Source organism: Phaethon lepturus, unplaced genomic scaffold (genome assembly GCF_000687285.1).
Source record: "Phaethon lepturus isolate BGI_N335 unplaced genomic scaffold, ASM68728v1 scaffold5152, whole genome shotgun sequence".
NCBI classification, from domain to species: Eukaryota; Metazoa; Chordata; class Aves; order Phaethontiformes; family Phaethontidae; genus Phaethon; species Phaethon lepturus.
In genome coordinates, this window is record NW_010523953.1 from 84,219 (window position 1) to 107,072 (window position 22,854).

The following is a 22,854-nucleotide window of genomic DNA, read 5'->3' on the forward strand; positions in this document are numbered from 1 at the left end:
TACAAAGCTACAAAGGGAGATGCAACCGAAGGAAAAGGCACTGCGTTAAACTCTTAATTTTTCCCAGCTGAACCCAAACACCTCACAGACAACTGCAGGAATTTAGAAGTGCTCTGCATGTCCTGCTAGTTGAATTCTTTTTCCTTAGCATGACAGTTCAGTGAACACAATCTTTTTGTTTGGGTATTTAGCATTCTATTCTCTGCATCGCTTTAACCACATACCTTTTTGATTACTTCCTACTGGGAACAGCACAGCATAGCAAACACAGCATCAGAACACAAATGCCAAACCTGGCTGCCTCTGAGTACTTGCCATCTCTCTCAGCAAGTATATAATAAAATTTATTTTACAGAGGGAATGATTAAAAAAACCCCAACAACTAGAAAGTGACTTAGGCAGACATACAGGAAGCTTTTTAGATAAACTAGGATCAGTAACAGAAAATGTTTATGTCCCAGTGGTCCCTCTTCATATAACCTGCTTCAAAGGAAACTACTTGGAGAAACAGTTGTGCAGATAATAGATTTTATCTACCCCTGCCAGCCCCACTCACTTTGCTGTCACTCTGAAACATTCTCATTTACAGCCACGAGCACTGCCTATCATATTGCAGTTTGGCAAAGCATTTAATTACAATCTAACCTTTAAAACAAAACACTGGGGGTATTACCTGCTTACGGAAGTCAACAAGGCTTGCCACAAATGTAAAAAATGCAAGGCCTGATCCTGTTTCAATAATTTGAGATACTCAAAAATAGCTGTTAAGAGACAACAGATATAAATAACAGAAGAATAATAGAAGTATTTCTAACACAGTGAATGTGTCTATAAATAGGGTAGGGACAATAACCACGAGTCCCCAGACAGACGACTGGAAGGGCGCCGGTTGCAGGGCACTACACAGGCAAGTCTTCCAGGCTCAGAATAATGTCATGTGAGAAAACCATGACCTTTATAGAATTTTATTTAAATGGTCAAAAAATATAAAGACTGGATACAAGTAATGAATTATGTTGATAACACATTCATTAACATTGACTATTTTGGTCAAAACCACTAAACCGTGCTCCTATCTCTAGTAACAATGACTCTTTGCTACAGCAGCCCTTAAAAGCTAAAAGCACATCAAGCTCAATTATTAAACTGATTTTTTTTTCTTTCAATATGTATTAGCTATTTTAACAAAAAATTGCTAGCTAGCTCTGCCAGCTGCGAAGTATGGCAGTTTCAGTCCCAGTACACTATTTTTGCAAAAGGTACAGTATCATGGAAATAGGGACTGAATACAGAGCACTCCACACAGAACCTTATGTGTAAATGCAAACGCATATATTACCACATTTTCTGAATATACCTCATAGTCTACTCATGCCACAAACCCAAGATTTTAAGTACAAACCAGACAGCATCAGTGAAGTCATTGCATCCAAGTATAGCAGGGTGACACCAGAGGTAATTCAACCACAAATATCCCAAGGGTGATTTGGAAATGATTGATGTGGCAAGAGTGGCAGTCTTTGGATGAATCCCAACACTTGCCACTATGGATCACTGTTCAAGACAAAGCCACAGCATCAGTAAAGAAAATGTATGCAAATCAATATATTTCTAGTCTACTCATAGTAGTGACTACGACATCGAATGTTATAAATAACAACAAAGACATTACATTACAGGTAAAGTAGGTGAAGGTGTTTCTTGTGGATACTGTAATTTAATACTCATGGGACCAAGGCTATAACTTAGAAATACAAGTCCAATCCAGTCTCAAAGGATGCTCTCGGGCTATGCCTGTACTAGTAAACCAGGAAGGACTACGGTAGGAACCCAAGTGTGAGCACACAACCATTCATACTGCTGAACGGTCATCGTGCATCCCTGGCACAGGGGGAAAGGCTGGCTACACGGGTGCAAGCCACGCTGTCACTTGCTCCCAGCAGCAGAAAATAGCCCCTGGCCTGTTGTACTCACTAGAACATGCACAGCTTTTAACTTTTGGGGACTTTCCATATGGAAGTGCATTAGCACCAGTTACGTGCTGCACAACAGTGACTGTACTGTACCAGATCTCCCTCCCATGGCAGCTCTGACATGACCTATCCTTCCCCGTATTGCAGAAAACTGACTTAGAAGCCACAGTTTAAAAATGAGCAGCAGCTTTTATCAACCAGTTATCATAAAACTCCAGCTTCCTTTCACACGCTTTTTCTATCACCAGCCTTCCCATGGATCATTTCGCTCCATCTTTGTGCTAGCTCTGCTCTCCATAAGGAACACCACGATGCCCCAAAGGGAGCCGCTGCCATCCCAAAGCACACAGACTGCTATAACCAGAGAAACACTCCACCACCTAAAACCACTCCTGGGGCAATTGTGGCCTCTCTTGCACCTGAGACTAAAGCTCCTGATGTACTTAATGACCTGAATAGTCTGATGTCCTGCTAAATACCAGATGACCATACAAAACACGAAAGCATTAATCTGTGTTGCACCTTCACACTATTGCCACCTGTTCAGAATAATGCTCCTTAAACTTGTTCTTTCCTTTTTCAGAGGAAAGACAAAAACTGTTTGTAAAGCTGTGGCCACATTTAGCAATCCTTCTGTAGTTTACACAGCAAACAACTTGCGGGAGCCGTCTAGTGAGTCATTGTTTTCCTTCCCCCACAATTTAGCAAGCCTCAGAGCAAGATGTTTTAAAGCCATCTCTACTACATGAGTAAGGAAACAGCATCTTGGGCATACCGATGCTCAAATTCACCTTTTTGAATCTCTACAATGGCACAGTTGCCTTTCATGCTTACATGGCACTTTTGCTTCTTCCCCAGGGAAAAGAAAGAGGAGCACCTGGAAAAGAAAGAGGAGCACCTGCCACCGTACTGGTTGGCTCTGCAGTTCAGAGCCATTCACTTTGTCTTGAGATGACAGTTTAAGGACACCAGCTGTTTGTGATGGTAAGCTGGATTTTGTAAGTATTTTCTTTCTCTTTTGCATACTCTTCCCCCCTGCCCTTCCGCAGCCGCTGCCCTCAGAGACTGATTGTATTTCTGGAATGCATTAAAGTTCATTTCTCATTATTTCCTGTTGATTCCTTTGATTTTCCCTTCTCAGGGTAGAGTCTACTGAATCTTTTGTGTTGATTTTTGTCTAAAGCAAGTGAGAGTTTTCTTTGATCATACTTGTTTTGCTATTTTTGGATGCTTTGGGGGGAATTAATGTCTGTTTTTCATATGAAGATGATGACACTCTCCCTGCCCTTCTTTCTGTGGGTTGGTTGATCTGAATAGAACAGACTGTAAACTATGCCTTTACATGTTACTTGCTTGGGAAATAGGAGATGCTGAATCCATAGGGAGGGATTTCAAGAGGAATAAATGGAATGACTGTAAAATTGAGTTACAAGGCTGTGTATACACTGTAATGCAAAATTCAGAAAAATGCTTAGCCAAGGCCTACCTTTAAATAAATTAATTCCGCATAAATTCCACAGACCTCAGGGAAACTATTAATAATTTACAATTATACTCATGGAAATACAGCTTCCCAAACAAAGGCATAAGATGCTTTTCTCAAAAGATACAAATGTGAGGATTGCAGGAAGAATCTGAGGTCCAATCCAGCTGACTCCCAGTGATTAACATTAATGCAATTAAAATGGAAATACTCCTTCTGCGTGAAATTTGTTTGCATATGGCTTGTTAGTGGTGCTATCATCCTCTGCACTTTGCCTTACAGAGATGTTACATTACTGATTAAAAGATATGTAACATCCCTAAGCTCTGACACTGCTAGGGAAAACACACAACCGAAGTCTTTGGGATATCATGCATGCTGACTGACCTCAACTCATCATTCAACATTAGAAACTTCTGCTCCTTTTCTTGCCAAAAAGACAGACACCTTCAAGGCAGCTTTGACTATAAATCCTAAAGGATTATTGTAGTCATTTAGCTTAACTCTGAACAAGTATCATCACTTGTCATTTCCAGAGCTTGTTCAAGGCTTCTCAGACTTGCAGCAAATATCCCCCTCCTCTCCTTGTGTATAGGTAGAGCAGCAAGGCCGCCAATCATATAGCTATAGCAGTATATAGGCGGTGGCAATTAAGCACTGCCTGTGCTCCAAACATGAAACAGCTCCAAGCCAGAAAACCCTGTAGCAACATAAGCCCAGCTCTAACTCACTTATATACCTAGCTTACCATCAGCCTGCTGGACCTTCTACACATCAGAGCATGAGGAGTAACTATAGGACTGAGTCAACAGCAATGTCATCGAGTTCAAGTTCATCAAGTCGAGAAGGAGACTTGCAAGTCTCTGCAGCAGCAGTGGAATGACCCCGTGCATCACTATGGCCTCTGAACAGACTGGCAAATCTGCAGCCCTGCTGAAAAGGAACTGGGCTCAGGGTGGACACCAGGTTGAATACGAGCCAGCACATGCTCTCATCACAAATACAATAAACCACCTCACAGTCTACATTAGAAGGTGTGTGGCCAGCAGATAGATGGAAGTTACTGTTCCTCTCTACTTAGTACTGGTGGGAACACATCTGGAATACTGTGCGTAGTTTTGGGTCCCTAGGTTCAAAAGCATGGAGAAAATGGAGAGGGGACACCAGAGACCTACAAAAATGGCTGGGATGGGGAAAATGTGACCTATGAGAAGAGGCTGAAGGAGCTGGCCTTATTCAGTCTGGTGAAGAAGAGTTTAAGGCAAGAAAATAAGGCAAGACAAATATTACAAACTCAACTCTTTCCAGCTCTGTGAGAAGATCTTAAAAGGGGGAATGGCCCCAAATTTAAGCTTTGGTCATTCAGATTGGATGCCAGAGAAGTCTCATTAGCAGGAACAACACTGCAGCACTGGAAAAGGCTACCTGCATCACCTGTGAAATCTCTGTCCTTGAAGGCTTTCAAGACTGCTTTACAAACCACAGCTGACCAGGTTGAGTGTTGGTCCCACTTAGAGTAGGAGGTTGGATGCAACCAGAATTTCTATGTTATGATTAAGTCTACAGCTGAGTTTAGAGTAATCCATTTACACGCTTTGTCCATGCTGGTCCCCAAGATGTTGTTGCATCTTATTGCAGCTACTGCTTCAAACATACGGTGACATTGATGATGAATCTGGGATTGTTCTCCCATTGCTCCTTTCATTCCTAGAGAAGCACTGTCAAGTTGCTAATGGTATGCTGCATGTCATTACTGTGAGGAGTAAATATGACACACCCCTAATACCATGACCTGTATCTCTCATATTCTGCCTCTTAACAAAGATAATACAAGAAATCTACAACTGTAGAGCTCTTTCCAATATTTGGAAAATAACAGCAGATTAAAGCATCAGATACTTTAAATTCAACAATCAGGCACGTATTTAGCAGGGATGTTAGGCTCTCCCTCTTGCTCTGACAGTGGCATCACATGCAGTGCTACACTGACAGTACAAATTATATCAGCACTGCAGCAGGAGAAAGAGGCTAACAGAGGAGCCAAGCTCATCTCTGTGTCTGGCACAGGCTGGGCAGCGTCACCCTCTGCAGAGTATGGCAAGAACCCCAACAGCACAGCTCTTCCCATACCCAGCCTGGTGCTGCATGGCAGAGACAACTCCACTGTGGTTGTACGTGAACTGCACAGCCACCCACTGTGTTTGTCTGAGCTGTGATTTAGTGATCTGAGGAAGAGAAGGGGGCAGGGGGAGCAGCAGCTACCTATAGTTGCATCAGAGTTGCTTTGCCCCCTATAAGCTAAAAGAATAAGCTTTGCTGCGCCAACGTGGTCACACATCTGGGGAGCCTTCCAGTTTAAAAAGCAGAATCAGAAATTCGGTTAAGTATTTCAGTGCAACTTTTGGCCTCTCACTAGAAACATAAGTGTCAATGGTGACATATTTATCTGCCATACCATGTGCTATAGCAACATATGCTCATAAACATTCCTTTTTACGGTTCTCAGCTGCTACATAACTGCTTGTGTCTTGTTCATTGTACGGCAGCAGAACTGTTCATTGGTAAATCTAACCACCACCAAAGAATGTGTATCCGCACTCTTCGTATCAGTTGGTTGCAACGTGCTGTTAGTTGCAAGTGCAAAACCAGTTGTAACTGATGTTGCAAGTCAAAACTGCTAGTTCTTGAAGCATTAGCCTAGGTTACTCATAGGAACCTGAAATGTTGTTCAAGAACCTCATCTCCTTGCGTTACGGCACAACACAACCAGCTACGACAAAGAGATACAGACAAATATCCTTGAAGTCAAACTGCCCATATCAGCAACAATACTGATATAGCATATGCTCAAGAAAGATGAGGCAATGAACCCTTCTAACATACATTTTAGTCTGCTTTAATATACTGCTGTCTTTGGCACCAGAGAATTATCCTGATCTTTATTATTTTCTTGATCTTCATCTTCAGTTCAACCATTTTTCCCTGTGATGAACTCCTGAAACTGAATTTAATTTTATCCTATTAAAGCTTTTTTTCTTGTTAAAAAAACAAAAGTGCTGTGTAATGCATAGGGTAACTTGGCAAGATTCAACAACGAGTTCTAGAAGTAAGAAGTTTTAATAATTATTTATAGTACAGGGGACACAACACCTCTGGAAATACATGTATTGCTGCTGTATCAGTTAATTAGAAGAAAAATTTCTGCCAACAGCTACAGTTAGCAGCACTGCAGTGTACAGTGAAGTAATAGAGTGGGAGTCTATTTTTTTTTCCCCCCACATTTATGAAGGAAGATTCATTGCTGTGAGGCTAAACAGGTGGTAGAGCAGCTCACAGCTCTTTTGGGACTGATGGCCACTTTGATGCTTGGCATATCAGAGTTTCCAGCAAGCTCAGACACAACATCCTAGGATTAGAGGATCAATTTCTTTAGGGATCATATTCTTTGGATGATATGATAGCTCCTTTTCATTGAAAACCAAAAAACAAAGGGGGAAAAAAAAAAACCCACACAGCAGAGTCACTTAGCTTGCCATAAATCCTGGTTGCCTACGGAAACGACATAACGCTCTGATTTGAAGGTTGGCTACCAATACTCAGCTTCCCATAAATCCTGGTTGCCTAAGGAAGCGACATAGCGCTCTGATTTGAAGGTTGGCTACCAATACTCCTTACTGAGTTCAACGGAACACTTTTTCTTCCAGTCACACAGAGACTCTCAATATTTCAAAACTGCCTAGTGGATCTCCAACGGCTATGAAACTCCAGCTGAGAAATACTGATGCAACTGGACAGGAGGCTGGCAATTCCTAGAGACACATCTACCCTTCATACTAACAAACATTAGCAAGCACTACTAGCTTATTACCTTTTCCTTCGTATGCATTTACCATTAATGTTTGTCCAGCTGAAATTTTAAACATTTTGGGATGGGACTTCATCTTTCAATGCATATATACTATATGACATTGCGCAAGGTAATTTCTTCCTCCCTTAAACTGAAGCACACAAACAATATCCCTAGAATACAAATGGACAGCTAAGCTCAACTCCATTTTTTTAAAATGTCCAACAAATGCACTGGAAAATGCTGTCCCTTAGAGCAATATGATCAATTCCTTTGGTTTATCAGAGGGTTTGACAAAACAGATTATCAACTTCCACCCAGTTGACTTGCCTTGACAAAAAGGCATGCTTGCCTTACACTGGATAAATAGGTACTTACATTCCATAAAATAGGGACCAGGTTCAATTCGCCACACAATTTGTCCTTTTTGCGTGCCAGTCACTCCCCGATTCTTGGAATCCCAGAAATTGGCTGGAGAGTTCTCATCTGAAAGAGGAAAGAAAAAAAAAAAATTTGTCAAGTAGTTTTCGTCTTGGTTTTTCTGTTCAGTTCAAGAGGCTGAGATATAAAAACTGACTTGTGTTTAAAAAAAAAATTTAAACTAACTAGCAAAAGATAAATGGCTTCTTTTTTACAGTTGACAGTTAGATCAACTTATGCAGACATGCATACAGCCAAAGTAAATATATGGTTTCCTTTAAGATGTGACCTGCCAAGGTAAAGTATTAAATTCCAAGACTTCTCTAATGCAATAGAGAGGTTATTGGGAACATACAGCTGACTGCAACTTCATCACCGAGTGATCACACGATTTTATACAGTGGCCCTGCTCTCTGATGTGAAAATCTAGCATTCATTCCCTACCTAGAAAGTATGAAAATGCAAACACAGGTATCAGGACTTACTTCAGTTTTTAATATATTCCTGTTTTGGAAACTAGAGGCAGTATTTTTATACATACACCAAAAAATCAGACACTTTCAATTTCCTAACACATACAGTATTATCCCCTTCCAGTGGACTCAAGCTAGAGGCTCAAAGGGCAGAACTGTCACTTAATAAGCCAGAGACACAAATTAGCAATTCAGCAAAATACATTCAAAAAAGGAGAACTGAGAAGCAAACAGCAAACATCTACAGATCAGCTTAGCAGTATCAATGTTCTGTGCTCACAAACGAAGCTTTTTGTCCTAACAGTGACAAAAAAAGGTCTTGGGTTTTGATTTTATTTACCAGCCTGTATTCAGGCACCCATAATGCTATATGAACGAAAGAAAATCAGAGTGAGAAGCTGTTTGAAAGGGCACAAAGGTTAGTTGTGATGACCCAGAGGAACCTGACAGAAATCCAACTTAACTTGTTTTGTACAGGAAGTTCTTTGGAAATACGCATCGTAACGTTTTACAAGTGCATTTAGGCAGCTATTTCTTAATTAGACAATTATACCTGCTACCTCAAATACAACCACCTAATTCTTTCCAGTGGTACCTGATATGCCTTAGTCTTAAAATTAATTTTTAAAAATCCTGGTTTATTACATGCATTTGAGTGCATTCTGCAATCTTAAAAAGACTTCACTAAAAACTTAAGTCTACTGTGGCTTTGTTCAAGCTCCTACCCATTCAAGCATGTTTTCTTTGCACTTTGGTAGGAACTCTTGCATAAATAAGACTACAGAATTGTCACCTGCATTTTAGAAATCCATATTCTATTTATGAAAATAATAAACAATGCATCTTTACTACTTTTATCTTCAAAATATGAACTTACACTTCTCTTTCTCCTCTTCATTCTGGTGGCTCATCTCAGTGCATGCACGATAGTTCTACTGAATCATGATTAGTGCAAGTCTATACATTCACATCCTACTAAACTGACATTCAAAGCATTACCAGACACATGCTGGACCTCTGTTACTGCTCAAGAGTAAGTTACACACCCCGTCCACAACCCTGAAGAGGTCTGGAGAGCCAAGAGGCAGTCATGGGAAGCTACTGATGTTTTTATGCCTCCAGGCATGGCCGACAGAGCGTTTTTAGAAAGTTGTGGTCTGAACACCCCAACATCATGACACATCCAGATTAGTTTCCTAATTATCTCCGTGACAATGAGAAGGGACAGGTGGGTTCTCCTAACCCCTGTGATCCTTGAGCACATAATACCCTCAGGCTTAACTTTTCATGTGGAATCAACATGATAATACATGAACTACATACACCATAAAGTCAGGCACACAGGCACTAAAAACCTAACACACGCATATTTATTTTTCATTACAGTGAAAAACTTTCAGACTAAACAAAGATGTATCTCACCCATTTATTTCTTTTATCTCAAAGCTCTATAAAGAGGAACTCTGAAAGTACAGCCTGTAAATCATCCCATGGGCCTCAAAAAAAAAAAAATCTGTATGTGGTTGGCAATGACACACTAACTGAAACAATACACTGTCAACTTATTTATTTACTCTATTTTTTAATGTGCCTTCCTAACCCAAGGTCCCACTGTTATCTTCCACAGACAGAACTCTGGGAAGCCATGAGATACAGCTTAACTTCCAGGAAATCTGCACTAGTGCTTACTTTGGTCCACCATATAAACTCTGATATTCAAACCATTGCCATCAAAAGCGAGCAGACACTTTAAAAATTCCACAGGTATCTGAAACACAGAGAGCTTTAAATTATTCAGTGTTCTCACTACATCTCGGGAAAGAAAGATGACAATGTTTGTTTAGTTATGACCAAAGAAAATACCTCCCCTAACATGCTCTAGTTCTTCTGAATTTCTGGATTTCTGTATTTAATCAATTGGAGAACAGTCTGTTCATAATTCTAAGCAGGACAGATTTGGTATATTATAACCATAAATATGAATCTTTTTATTCTTACCTTGTTCAACAAATCAAGGAACTCTGAAGCAATTAAATATGCCTTTAACAGTGAGATTTCCAACATTAAGGCACAGGCAAATTGTTCTTTGTTTTTTAAAAGCAGTAATTAAGTAAGGTCAATGGTAATTTTTAGAGGAACATTAGGGTGCTTCAGAAAAGATGCTGCATGAACCGAGTCTCGAATTCTGAGCTGATAGTTACAAGAAAGCAGAATATTTTCTTACACTTTATTAAATAAAAATCCAACATTTAAGAAAGTGCCTGGATTTTCAGCCCTTCCATGAAGGAATAGTCTTCTTTGCAAGCAATGAGGACTAAATCATTGATACTCTACCCACAGACACGCTGCCATTGCAACAGAAGGTGGTGGAGACAGAGGAATGAAAAATGCTGACAGACCACTGCCTGTCAGCAAATCTACTCAAATAACAGAATTTATTTTGGACTGCTTTGATTTTCTTCTGAAACAGGTTTTTTTTTTTTTTTTACATTTTTATGATGTTATTCGCACAGCAGGAAAAAAATTACTAATGCATATGGAAAAATAACTTCAAATCTCAGTTCATGGATTTTTAAAAAAAGAAACGGAACATCAAAAAGAAGTAACCAAATAGCATGAAAATATTAAAGTACACAATATTGCTGAAATTTACTTATCAACACTGCAATAACAAAAACAGTTAAACACCGATAGCCTCAGTAATATTCAGATGTGCAAAAAAAAAAAAACAGTGCCTGGGAGCACAAAAAGCAGTGTCAGAATTACCACTACCTCATTCCTCCTCTTCCCCAAAACATATATATGTAGTACGTGTGTACACACACACACACACTATATACAAATATATATACAGTTATTCCATAGTGAACTTCAATTCTAAGAAGTTCTAGTCCCCTTTTAGCAGATAATTGTTGCTGTTTGGAAAACTGGCAGCTGTTCCAGAATCTGGGCCAAAGAGTAGATATAAATATCCCTTCCCAGAACATAAAATATGCAACAAAATACTGTCTTACTGCATTGGTATCTTGTTCAGTGAGTCTACACTTCTGAAAGAAATAAAACAATGCAAGACATACAGTATCCTTCTATCTTGAATAATTCTTAGACACAAAATATTACAGAAAGTAACTTATTTCTCAGAGCTGCAACCCCTGCACAGATCGGCATATGTGAGATATTATGTTCTACAATGAAAAATGGGTAGTAATAAACACATCACTGTGTGAAACTTCACACTGGCTAGTGCTCCTTGAAATCACTGTAAAGGAAACGTGTTCTGAGTAATAATGTTTTCTTTAACAGCTAAGCAATCAGCCAAACCTGGTATTAAGAACTGAACTCATTTTTTCCACTCTTCAGGCTTCGCCATCATTACATCACCCTTTAAGGTAAGTTCGATACCAAGGGGCATCTGTAATACCCACAGCTTGTGCTCTCCATGACAGCATTGTAGTTCTCCACCTGTGTCCACAGCTTTGCCCTGATGTGACCATGAATGGGATGCGGCTCTCTCTGGCATGTCACAACTCAGTATGGCTACCTCATGTGAAAAGCAGTACAGAAGTACTGGACAAACAAACGAACAGTGCAATGAAAGAAGGAGGTATTATTTTTACAGGATTAATTTTCAAAATAAAATTATGACCATAAAAAAGAGCCATCAGAAGCTCCAGTATGCCCATGAAGCATTCTGTACTGGGAGCCCAGAACTGGACACTGCACTCGCATCTCACCAGGGCTGAGTAGAGGGGAAGGACCACCTCCCTCAACCTGCTGGCTAAGGCTCTTCCTAAGGCAGCCCAGGATGCCAGTGGGAGGCCAGGGCACATTGTTGGCTCTTGGATGACTTGTTCACCAAGACCTCCAGGTCTTTTTCTGCAAAGCTGCTTCCCACCTCCAGCATGTCCCAGTGTCAGGGGTGGTTCCTCCCCGGGGGCAGGACTTGGCATTTCCCTTTGAACCTTGTGACATTCCTGTCTGCCCATTTCTCAGTCTGTTGAGGTTCCTCTGAATGGCTGCATAACCAACGGGTTCATCAACTGCTACTGCCAGCTTTGCATGAGGATATTACAGGAGATGGTGTTGAAAGCCCTGCTAAGCCAGTATCTGACATCAAGGGTCAGGAGGCTTCTGTAGAGTTCACATTTTGGTCTTTGTGTCTTATCGCTTTCAATATTTCTGTCGTAGGAAAAAGGATAAACTACCTGAAATCTGTCACCTTAGAGAGTCATCTTGCATAGCTTAAATCAACAAACAAATAAATAGATACAGTCTTCTACAAGACAGTTTAAAAAACAAGAACTGCTACCAATTAATATCTGAAACAAGCCTCGTAGTCCCAGTGCACAGACTGGTCATATGCAAACCAATGCTCATCTTTTGGTCCCAGTATCTGTGGTTAGTAGTATTAGGTTACATGATAAAAGGCTTGTCTCCGTGAATACAAAGGATTTTTATTCTTTAAATACCAAAACATTATAGAAGCCACAAACTCCTAGTGCAGAAACATCACAAATTGCTTACTGCATAGGAAAGATGTAAAAGCTGCCTGTAGCAATCTAAGAGCTTTTGCATACTGATCGGTAACACATTTATAAAAATGCTTATACACAGAGCTCAGCGAGAAGGTGATGCTTAACAGATTTACAATGTCACTGAATGGTTTTAATTATACACAATTTCACAATTTTAATCTTTCACTACCATGTATGGGTATTCTAATTCACAGCTCTTGAAAAATCTATGCAGCTAACCAGAAAAGATCAATCAGGTTGGTAACACCATGGTATCCCTGCATAATTCTATTACCCTCATTTGGGATTTACATCCCAATCTCTGTTTTTTCATCCCTTTCTGGGAGATGTTTTATGCAAAATATTTTAAGCGCTTGTATTGCTTATTCTTAATTCAAAATTTTAAATTAAGTTCAGACGTCAAAATGCTGAATTCCTTAGCATTTTAGGTTAATTTTAATAAATTCCTGAGCACTGAAGATGATGTGTGCGATGCATCCAATTATTGAGGTATATTGTACTCAGCCCAAGGAAGCATATAAAGCATTGATCTAAATGTTAATTTTCTTGACAGGTGTTCTCTTACAGTATGAATCAAAGGAGCTGGAAGGCTGGTAGATAGCAAGGCTACGTATAGTTTTGTCTCAAGCTGAGATTCATGGATCTGCCAGCACTTTCTCTCATAAGCATACTATTGAGAATGGCCATCCTCTACCCATTTTACTCAGTCTGAAAGTAACAGGTTCGTAGTTCATCAGCATCGGAGGATATTTCTGAACTTAATTTTGAGCCAATCATCAGGAGAACTCTAGGATGGCATTTCCAATGTAAAGCAGAAATCTGATTTACATGCATTTTACTGCACTACTTCTAAAACCTCAGTCCCAGTGCCAGTAAATGCTCTCCGCTTTTTAGTGTGAGCACAGACTTCCAAGCGGTGAAACAGACTGTCACCAAAATGTAAGATTAGTAAGAACATTCCAAAGAGTACTTACTGCGGATTTTAAGCAACTAACTGGGAAAGTTCGTAACACTAAATTTTTTTCTTTTGCAATAGCAAAAAATATTTTGCAATATTTTAATTTTGGTAAGTTCTAATAATTTTAATTCTAAATTAAATTCTAAATACTAAGAAAAATAACAATAATCTGTGGGTAGCACAGTGTTTACTGAGCTAACGAACTAAATCACTTTCTCCCTTATAGCCAAAATATGTTTAAAAGCAATTGAAAACTGCATCAAGACATTTAAAAAAGACAAATTTTACCACCTTATGCCTCACTCCTCTTCTGGAAAGCAAGTAAGTAAATTAACAATTTCAAGGCAGAGCTTCCATTGCAAGCAATTATGATAATAAATCACATTATGTCAACCCATTTCAAATACACTACATATCAGTTACTACTGTACAAACAAATATTAACCCACTACATACAGCTTATGTTCTGTGATTTTCAGAATTCCCCATCTCAGTCTGTGAACAGTTCATAGGCTTTCTGGTGGTATCAAAACATTCCTCACGGAAGACAGCACGAGTGTATGCAGTATATTGCTGAAATTAAAGACAACACTTAGTTGCACCTTCTAGCCTTACCTGGCCATTCCAAAGGATGCCTGAGGATCCTAAACTGCATTCCTCCATCTGAGCCCAATTAACAAACTGAAGGAAAAAAAAATAACATTTTACAGGAAGGATCCTGAAAGTAGCATCCTTGTTCTCAGTCACAAACTGTATTTTCTATAAAAGTTGCCTTCTAGACCCAACCTGTGCAGCTCAAGTTTGGAGGCGTTAGCTCTGTATTAGCACTGTTGCATAATCTCAGCTCCACGAGGCGCGTCTGTCCTCTCCCTTCTCACCATCTGAAGGAAAGGGTTTTTAAAAGGATGTTCTCAAACTCTCCGGCAGTTTCTAGCCATTACACACAATCGTCTGCCTCTTCTCCTTTAATCTAGGGCTTATCTAGGTCCAAGCAGCCCGTGTTAAAACACATCAAGTATTACATCCTTCTAACTCGGCTATTTGCGGCCACTCCCCTCCAAAGGGTACAGGATGCCGAAGCCCCATCCTCCCTTCACTTCCTTCCTCGCCTTGTCCAAGGGAGGATTCCGACGCACAGCCACGGCCCCGCAGCATGGGGCGGGCTGATGTAAACAGGAGGATCATTAAATCCTAGAAATGACGGCAAGGCAGCCACAGCAACGAGCACAGCAGGACCTCACTGGGAGCGCTGGCTTGCGTTTACTCAGTATTTTGCTCTCCTGCATGACTTCCCCACAAATCCAGTTATTTTAGAGAAGACGAGACTGCTCTGTGACATTTGGCTGGGATGAAGCTGCCTTTAACCCGGGATAACTCTGCACAGGGCGCTCCTGAGCAGGAGGATAAGCAGGTGGCAGAGAGCTGCTATTACTCACCTCTCCCCTCTCAGGTTGGTAAATGCCACCTCGGCACAGGGGCTCGGACAAGGCTCCGTTCTGCCAGTGCTCTGACTGCTCGCGAGCCTCCTGGTGAGTGCTGGCAGCTGACTTGCAACTCCTTCAACTTACGGCAAGGACCCAAACCGTGCCAAAGCAGCCCCAGTACCGCAAGAATATAAAGGGAACTTAAAGGTATCTTTGCAATCTGGTCCATGGTCTGCAGATCAAGTCCTTCACAGCACACTTTCTATGAAACTGTACGCTTGTAGAGCACTAGGTTCAGGCTCTCAAGCAAATCTAGGTTTTCCTAGTAACAGCTGGATAACAAAAAAAAAAAACAAAAACCAGGAATAAAAACAACTCTTAGAGGAATATTTATTCATACTCCGCTTGAAGACTTTCCAAAAAATGCTTCCAGTCAAAGAAATTAAGATAGGCTTTTTGCTAATGAAGAACTGAAAGCTACTGTATTACTTTATGTTTGCGTGAGCACCTCTAGGAATTGTGTTTTCAAAGTACAAGAGGGGAAGGAAAACCAGAACTGGACTATCGTATAAGAAATTTAAAGCACTGCTGTGTACTAAATGGCTGGAAACTGTTCTCCCTTGAATGCCAACAGAGCAACCCTCCCAAAAAGTTGAGAACAACAAAATTCTTGGACAGTCTTAAAAGCTGCTTAAGCAGCTACTTGATCCTACTATATGCTATCACAGATCTCTTTAGTCTTCATAACACTTTGGAGAACATGGACAGTAATGAAAATATAGGACGAATCGTCTGCTGAGAAAAGCGGGGACAGACAAGTAAGAGATGGAGAAAGGTACAACAGATGCCCTTACAGCCTCATACACGAGACAAGCGGCTGTCTGGGCTCCACCTGACAGTGATGGTGCACTGCCAGAGGCTGCAGGCTGACACTCTGAACTCCAACCTAGACACAAATATTGGCCTCCTGGTGACACAGTCCTGCTATATTAGCAGTGAAGGATTATCATCATCTATATTCAGATATTTAATATCATGACCCAGGGTCAAAAAAGCGGTGAAGTGTTTGTTCCTCACCACACAGCAGCAATTTGTTCTCCTGCACAACCAAAATTAAGGTTCACACACCTTCACTTACTGCCTCTGCGCTGTGGGCAAGGAGAGGAAAGACTCCGCTGCCATTCCCCCGGGTGCCCTCTGCGACACCCTACACACCACATCTATTATGTTGCTGATGTTTATTGCACTCTATTACTTTACACAGCAAGAGCAATTATTCATTTTTCTACCTGTGGCTGACAGGATGGTCAGGAACAAGCTGTATTTCTCTAACACTTCACTCCTACTTCAGCTGCAGAAGCAGAGCAAAGCCCATCCAAACACTAAACAATTAAACCTTTTTGCTGTTGAAGCTTGAATTAAAAGAGTGGCAAGATCCTTGCTCTCGTTTTCATACACAGTCTTTATTCTGGCACTGACCATAAGATGGGCTATTTCCTTCTTTTTCAAGAATTATGCTACTACATTTTGTTTCCTTCTATGTGTACACGAACACTTCAACATGGGGATCAGAGCATCTCCATGTGCCCTCAGACAAGGTGGTATTTCAAGGCACAGCATCAGCTCAAAGGATTAGTTAACTAGAATGCAGGACAAAGATAATGCAAAAAACCACAAGTAATTTTTCAGACATATGACAGTACAATGGCAGGAATAAAGCGGAATTCCACTTCTCTGTGTTCAAAGTAAAGACATCATTGAAATTCAAAGCATTCAGAGACAAAAATAAATCCTTTCACCCATCTCACTGGCAAAAATTCAAAAGCGTAACAATAGGAAGGAAGTGACCTCAAGCTTAACCTCTTTCCTGAAAACCTTATTAATCCTTCTCCATAAAATGATGTGCGTTTCATTGCCATGTACACTCCAGGTTTCACACGTGTGCCAGCCTCACAGCACAAGCGCTCTGTGCAGCATGGGTCACCGACCAGCTGATCAGGCTCGCCTGGAAGCCAGATCCTACACAACACACCACGTTTGGTTGTTCCTGCAACACACCACAGAAGAACGGATACTAGAAGAAAGGCATAATGTTAGACAAAAAACTAAGCTAGAGAACAACACTGAATAAACTCTGACAGATGGTACAGCATGACCTTAGACATACAGACCATTGAATACCTGATCATATTGCAGAAAAGTCCCTACATCTTTGAAAATTCTAATAAATCACCCACCATTCAGTTCACTGAGGTCCAGCTGGCTTTATGTGGGGTAAACATAGCATGGGGGATGCTTCCACCTCCCCCTGAATGAAACATCACACAGCTGAGGCAAGAGCTGCATCACCTCTTATGTCGACTCACAATCATCTCAGCTGCTGATGGTTTGGGCAAAGTGACATCTGCAGGAGATAGACAGCCTGTTCCTCAGAGGGAAAGCCAAAGGCAGGGGCCACCAGGCAGGGAACAGTTTGGAAATTCAGATTTAGGCCACCAATGGCTACTGACAGTGGACTACACTTACAATCCAACATGCTAGACCAACTTAGTGCGCTATCATATTATAAAGGTTAGAGAACCGGAGGATAGCAAAGATGCAAGCAACATACTGAGGAAAACGGGAGCCCATCTCTCTCCTGTAGCATTTCACACTTTCAGAATTTTTTTTTTTTATGCACTTCACTGCATCTCACATCTTGTTAAAACTCCAATACAAACTCATCTTCACAACTATAATTTCTTCTTAATACACCCCTCTCTGTGATATCCAGTTCCCCACCGTATCTCCAAACACATCCCAACACTCCCACAACCTTGTAGCCTAAAGGTGATTATCTCCTGCTTTTAATGGTAACAAGTACAACAAAAACAAAAAAACCCTCTATGTCCACATCTTAAAGGCCTGTTATTCTGGGACAGGACCATTTAGCAAATCTAGAAATACAAGCCATTTTTCCTAACTAACTGTAGAAGGTCATTTTGGGGGTAAATACTGTTCAGAGCTAAATTAAAAAAAAAAAAAAAAGAAGCCATATCTGAGCTTTTCTGTGTCATATTTAATCCGCCAGTAAAGTTTATTGTGGAATGTTATTTTCATCATTTTCCTTCTCAACCGCAACCTTATATGGTGTCAGATAAGCACTTGTTTGCTGGCAGTGCACGAGCTGCTGACCTTGCTTGTGCCGCACACAAAAGAGGATTGCCGCTTCCCAAGAATAAAGGGCATGCACTTTTATCTGTGACCACATTCCCATCACAAGTCTTTGCCAGAAAAACTAGAAAATACAACAAAGTATTCCTGCTAAAAATGCTGTGGAAGACATGATAACCAGCAAAGCTGTGCTTTTGTCAACATACCCTATCCTGCCTCCGGAAAAATTCTGTTGGTAAATAAACATTACCAACAAAAGCACAATTTTGCTAGCACAGCTGCACTCATAGAGGGGGCTTTCTCTGGTGTAGCAGTCTTGGTACAGATCATATGTAATCTCACAGATGGCAAAAAAGTGAGGGGTGATTTATTTCATGGCCTTCATGCTGTTTATTTATGGACTAGCAGCATCTGGTCATGTATAGAGATACCCAATACAGAAAGGTACCGGAGAAAACTGGGTGTCTTGCTTCGTGGTTGGTTTTGTTGTTGTGGTTGTTGTTTTTTGTTGGTTTTTTTTCTGGTCAAACATTTCTGAAGCGGAAACAGTGGAAATCACTTCAGGAAGTGCCAGATGGTTATGGTAGCCCTGTCGAGTCTACCATTGGGGTCAGCAACCCCATTCCTCTCCCTCCTTCATAGCCCTGAAACATACCTGGAACAATTCTGCCTCTGCAAAAAGATCATTATTATAATTCACTCTGCTACTGCTCTCTGACAACGGTATGCATTTTAATTTTCTGAAAACGGGAATATTCAGGCCAGCTAGTTTGGGCAGCACTGAGTGGCCCATAATATATAGGAAATCAGACTGAATGATGTAATGATCTCTTCTGGGTTTAATTTCAGCAACATTTATGCTCATTTGAGAACCATTACTAGCTCATAAGCTGACCTTAATTACACTTTATTCTACATATAATTCTCCTGTAATTCATTTACCCTTCAAAAAGAGGTTTTTCTTGTGGAACTGTCAGTAAACACAATTGCCATAACTGAGAGGCCTTAAAATAGAGTCAAGATGATTGTATGCTATTTTTCTTTTTTTATTTGCAAATCTAAAAATAAAACACCGTTTTGAATGATTATGAAATGTACATCTGCCCTTTAAACATCATACACATCACTGAAATGCATGTGTGTAAAAAGCACAAGAGGCTAGAGGAGATCTTTAAAACACACACATGCTATTTTAAATCTGTATTTTGAAACTGTTGCAAGTGTCTTTTGTTCTATTTATGTTTATGAAATTTTAAAATCACATACCAGCAAACAAGTACTTGGCAATTGTCCACCAAAACTTACTGAAACATTAGGCTTGAGTATTTACAGTTTCCTCCAGCTTACATTTTGCAGTATGCCTCATGCTGGCTACCCATGAAGCAGAGTACGTTTATTACCAGCATATTTGCTCTTACCAACTTGCAGGTTTGCTCAGAATGTTTTCTAGTTTCCTTCTTTCCTTTTTTTTCCATCCTCTGCTCCCTTTTCCTTTTTCCTCCAGTGACTCATACAGTAGAAGAAACTACCCCACTTTATACAGGATTTACAGTAGTACAGGTACGTTATCATCAGAAACCCTGCCACTGCTAAGATAGGTGCCCTGAGAAGTATCTAAGGAAAGCATCACCTGTTACTACCTGTATAACAAATTACAAAACTTCCTGCCCTAATTAACAGGAGTCATCCCAGCCCTAATTACCAGCAGCCATCCTATTTCCCATGCTCTACAACTTAATAACGATATGCGAGCATTTTAAAAATTCACAAAAATTTTGCAAACGCTTTTTGACAAGTATTGTGCTTATTTCCTTTTTCATCCTCTGTTCCTAAAACTGAGATGATGATATATTGTAAGAAACTATAATTTATTTAGAAAGTTTTCAGGTTACAAAATTTATCAAGTCAAAAACCTCACCTGACAGATGATCCTCAAAACTGCTGGAAGGCCAAAACCAGTTATTGATCACAGTAATTAGCAGTATTTTTAAAAGCACTATTCTAACTTACTCAAGTGACAGAAATTCCTCAATTTCTGCAATTACCTTCTACAAAAACCTACCTGAATTCACTGGCACACTATCCACTTGATGTGCTTTTTCCCCCATTCATACTCTAACAGGCATATTACTGGCAGAAATATTTACATTTTAGCAAATGCTGGAAAGTATTCATACAGCACAAAGGATGAGCTCAATCACTTCACATCAGGAACTGTCACCTGCTGTATGTGCAACACCTTGACTGACAAGACCTTGCAGGCACTGCAGAGATGCAAACAGCAACCAACCATAAGCAGCTACACCTGAAACGTAACTTCACAGTGTTCACGCTTCAAAATAAAGGAACCCATCAGCAACAAGAGCTGTGTCATTCAGCAAGAGCTTGCACTTCTAATCCTCAATTCACGTCACAACTTTCAGTGAGAGCTGCAGGCCCAAGCAGCTTCATTAGGTATATATAATAATTGTGAATAAATTCAGAAAAACCTTTATTTGTATATATGCAGACTGCAAGCAAACAAAAAGGCTAAGTTCAGTAAATATATTTCTTTTCTAGAGCTGACCAAATAATGTGCAACTCAGAAGAAAGTACAAGAGAGAAAAGGTATGTATTCCTTCTTAAATATCCATAAGGGCACAAAGTATGCTAATGAGCTGAAATCTCGTTTGCAAGGAGCTCTCAGGCAGGTAACGGGAAGGAGACGCTCCCTTGCCAGATGGCATGTTCTGCTGTTGACCACGGAGGAGAATGAGTGTAACCACGAAAACGACTTAAGTGTTTTAACTGCCCACATATGCATACCCTCCGCCAGTTATGAAAAGTGGCTATTTGTGCAGACAAAAATTTCAATCAGAAATCACTGAAGGTTTCCTGTAAGATTTTTATTTTAAAAAGATTAATTTATCATTAGCAAGGGCATGAAACTCAGAGCACAAAACCCTGAGCCACAGAGCCAGCATCACCCAAAGAGCCAACCCAGCCTTTGCAATCGATGATCTATTGGCCACTTTTACGGCCAACTAGTTGGGCAGTTTTATTTTGCTTTTGACAGTAAGTACCACCTCCAGGCTTTCCAAAGCTCTATTTTCTTCCCTGGAATGAGCCAGCAAGGAGCAAAGTCAGTGCCAAATGCACTTCTCCAGGGCCCTGTGGAGGTTCATTTAACCACTTAACCACTCCTGCATTTTCAGCCCTTGTTTTACTTCATGTTCATTTGGTTGGTTGGGTGGGTGGGTTTTGGTTGCATTTGTGTGTGTGTGAAAATTTTATTTATTGCCAAGGACAAAGGGCTAAAACAAGAAGCCCTAGATGTAGTGATACATTTGTGTACTTTCTGGAGGGTTACTGATTACACAATTAGCTTAACTTTTGTACAGATTTCTTTAGCCTAGTAACTGTGTGATTATGTTTAACAGCCTACTCTCATAGTTCTTAAGCTATACTTGCCTCAATGCTAACCAAGAGGCCTCATGAAATCAAAACAAAGAAGAGTTAAGAGCAAGAACTGAGAAATTAATGAGTACAGAGAAGATATCTTAACCTTGAGAACAGAAACATCCTAGCAGGAGTGCTCAAACAAAGATGATAAGAAAGGATTGCTTGGCTGAACAACAGAAGGGGGAAGCTTCCAAGGAGAAGAAACCATCCTCAGGAGACCTGTGACTGTAAAAGGGAAAAAGGAGTAGCGGGATAACTCCCTAACTCCCCAAATGACCACTAACGACCAGCCAAGACCCTCGCACATGCGTAGTGTAGTTTTGCAACACAGCATTATATAAATGTAGCAGATAGGCAGGGAGGTGGAGATTTCTCGGAAAATGTGTGAATATTCGTGTCTTTAAGATACATAAAGGATGAACTTTTGTTTCAGGGTATGCACGTTAGGTGGAGCGATCCCCCGTGCATCCAGCGCTGCAATAAAGAATGCCTGCCTTCTGAAATTTCAAACTAGTTAGTGTTAGAGGGTTTTCTTGCCAACTTTTTCGGTAACAGTAGTATACCCACAGAACAGATAAAATGCCCAGAAAAAAGAGCTTTCCTACATACAGCTGTTGACATCTAGGGATCCAGGAGGTTAGTTTGGGTTTTGTCTTCTCAAATGGTTGATGGTTTGAACCCTGGAACTACTGTGATGGTACAAATATCTCTGGATTTCCAGCAATGTGGCATCCTTCAACACTGGGTGGAGACAACTTGATTCATCACTGAAAGGAGAGGAAAGACTGCCTCCAGACTCCTCAGCTTCGCTTTTGACTGCACTTGGTTATTGCTTGCAGCTTCTGACATATGGTCAATATTCTTAATCTGTTCCAGCCTTCTGACAGCCACAATATCAGCTGACATTTCATTCTCAATGTTCAAGTCCATTTCCATGTCTAATACAGAAATATTTCTAAAAAATTGGTTTTTCTTTGCCAGTTTCATGTGATTTCTCACCGCCTTTTAGAAATCCTTCTAGTTTCTAAAACTTGTCTATAAAATATGTCTCTGCAGCACACATCCTGTAAGGATCATGTGGGATTTAATATTCCCTTAGCAGCTGTTATTTTTTAAGTTTATCTTCAATACTATGAGCTGTTTAAGC

The 22,854-nt window shown here is 40.4% G+C and overlaps 1 protein-coding gene across 1 annotated transcript in view; it reads right to left on the reverse strand.

The window, feature by feature from the left end:
- HECW2 (HECT, C2 and WW domain containing E3 ubiquitin protein ligase 2) overlaps positions 1-22,854 on the reverse strand; it is a 110,829-nt gene that overhangs the window by 70,943 nt on the left and 17,032 nt on the right. The window contains exon 2 of the mRNA XM_010282268.1: positions 7,682-7,789. Coding sequence (XP_010280570.1) covers positions 7,682-7,789 — 108 coding nt within the window. The remainder of the gene's footprint in view (positions 1-7,681; positions 7,790-22,854) is intronic.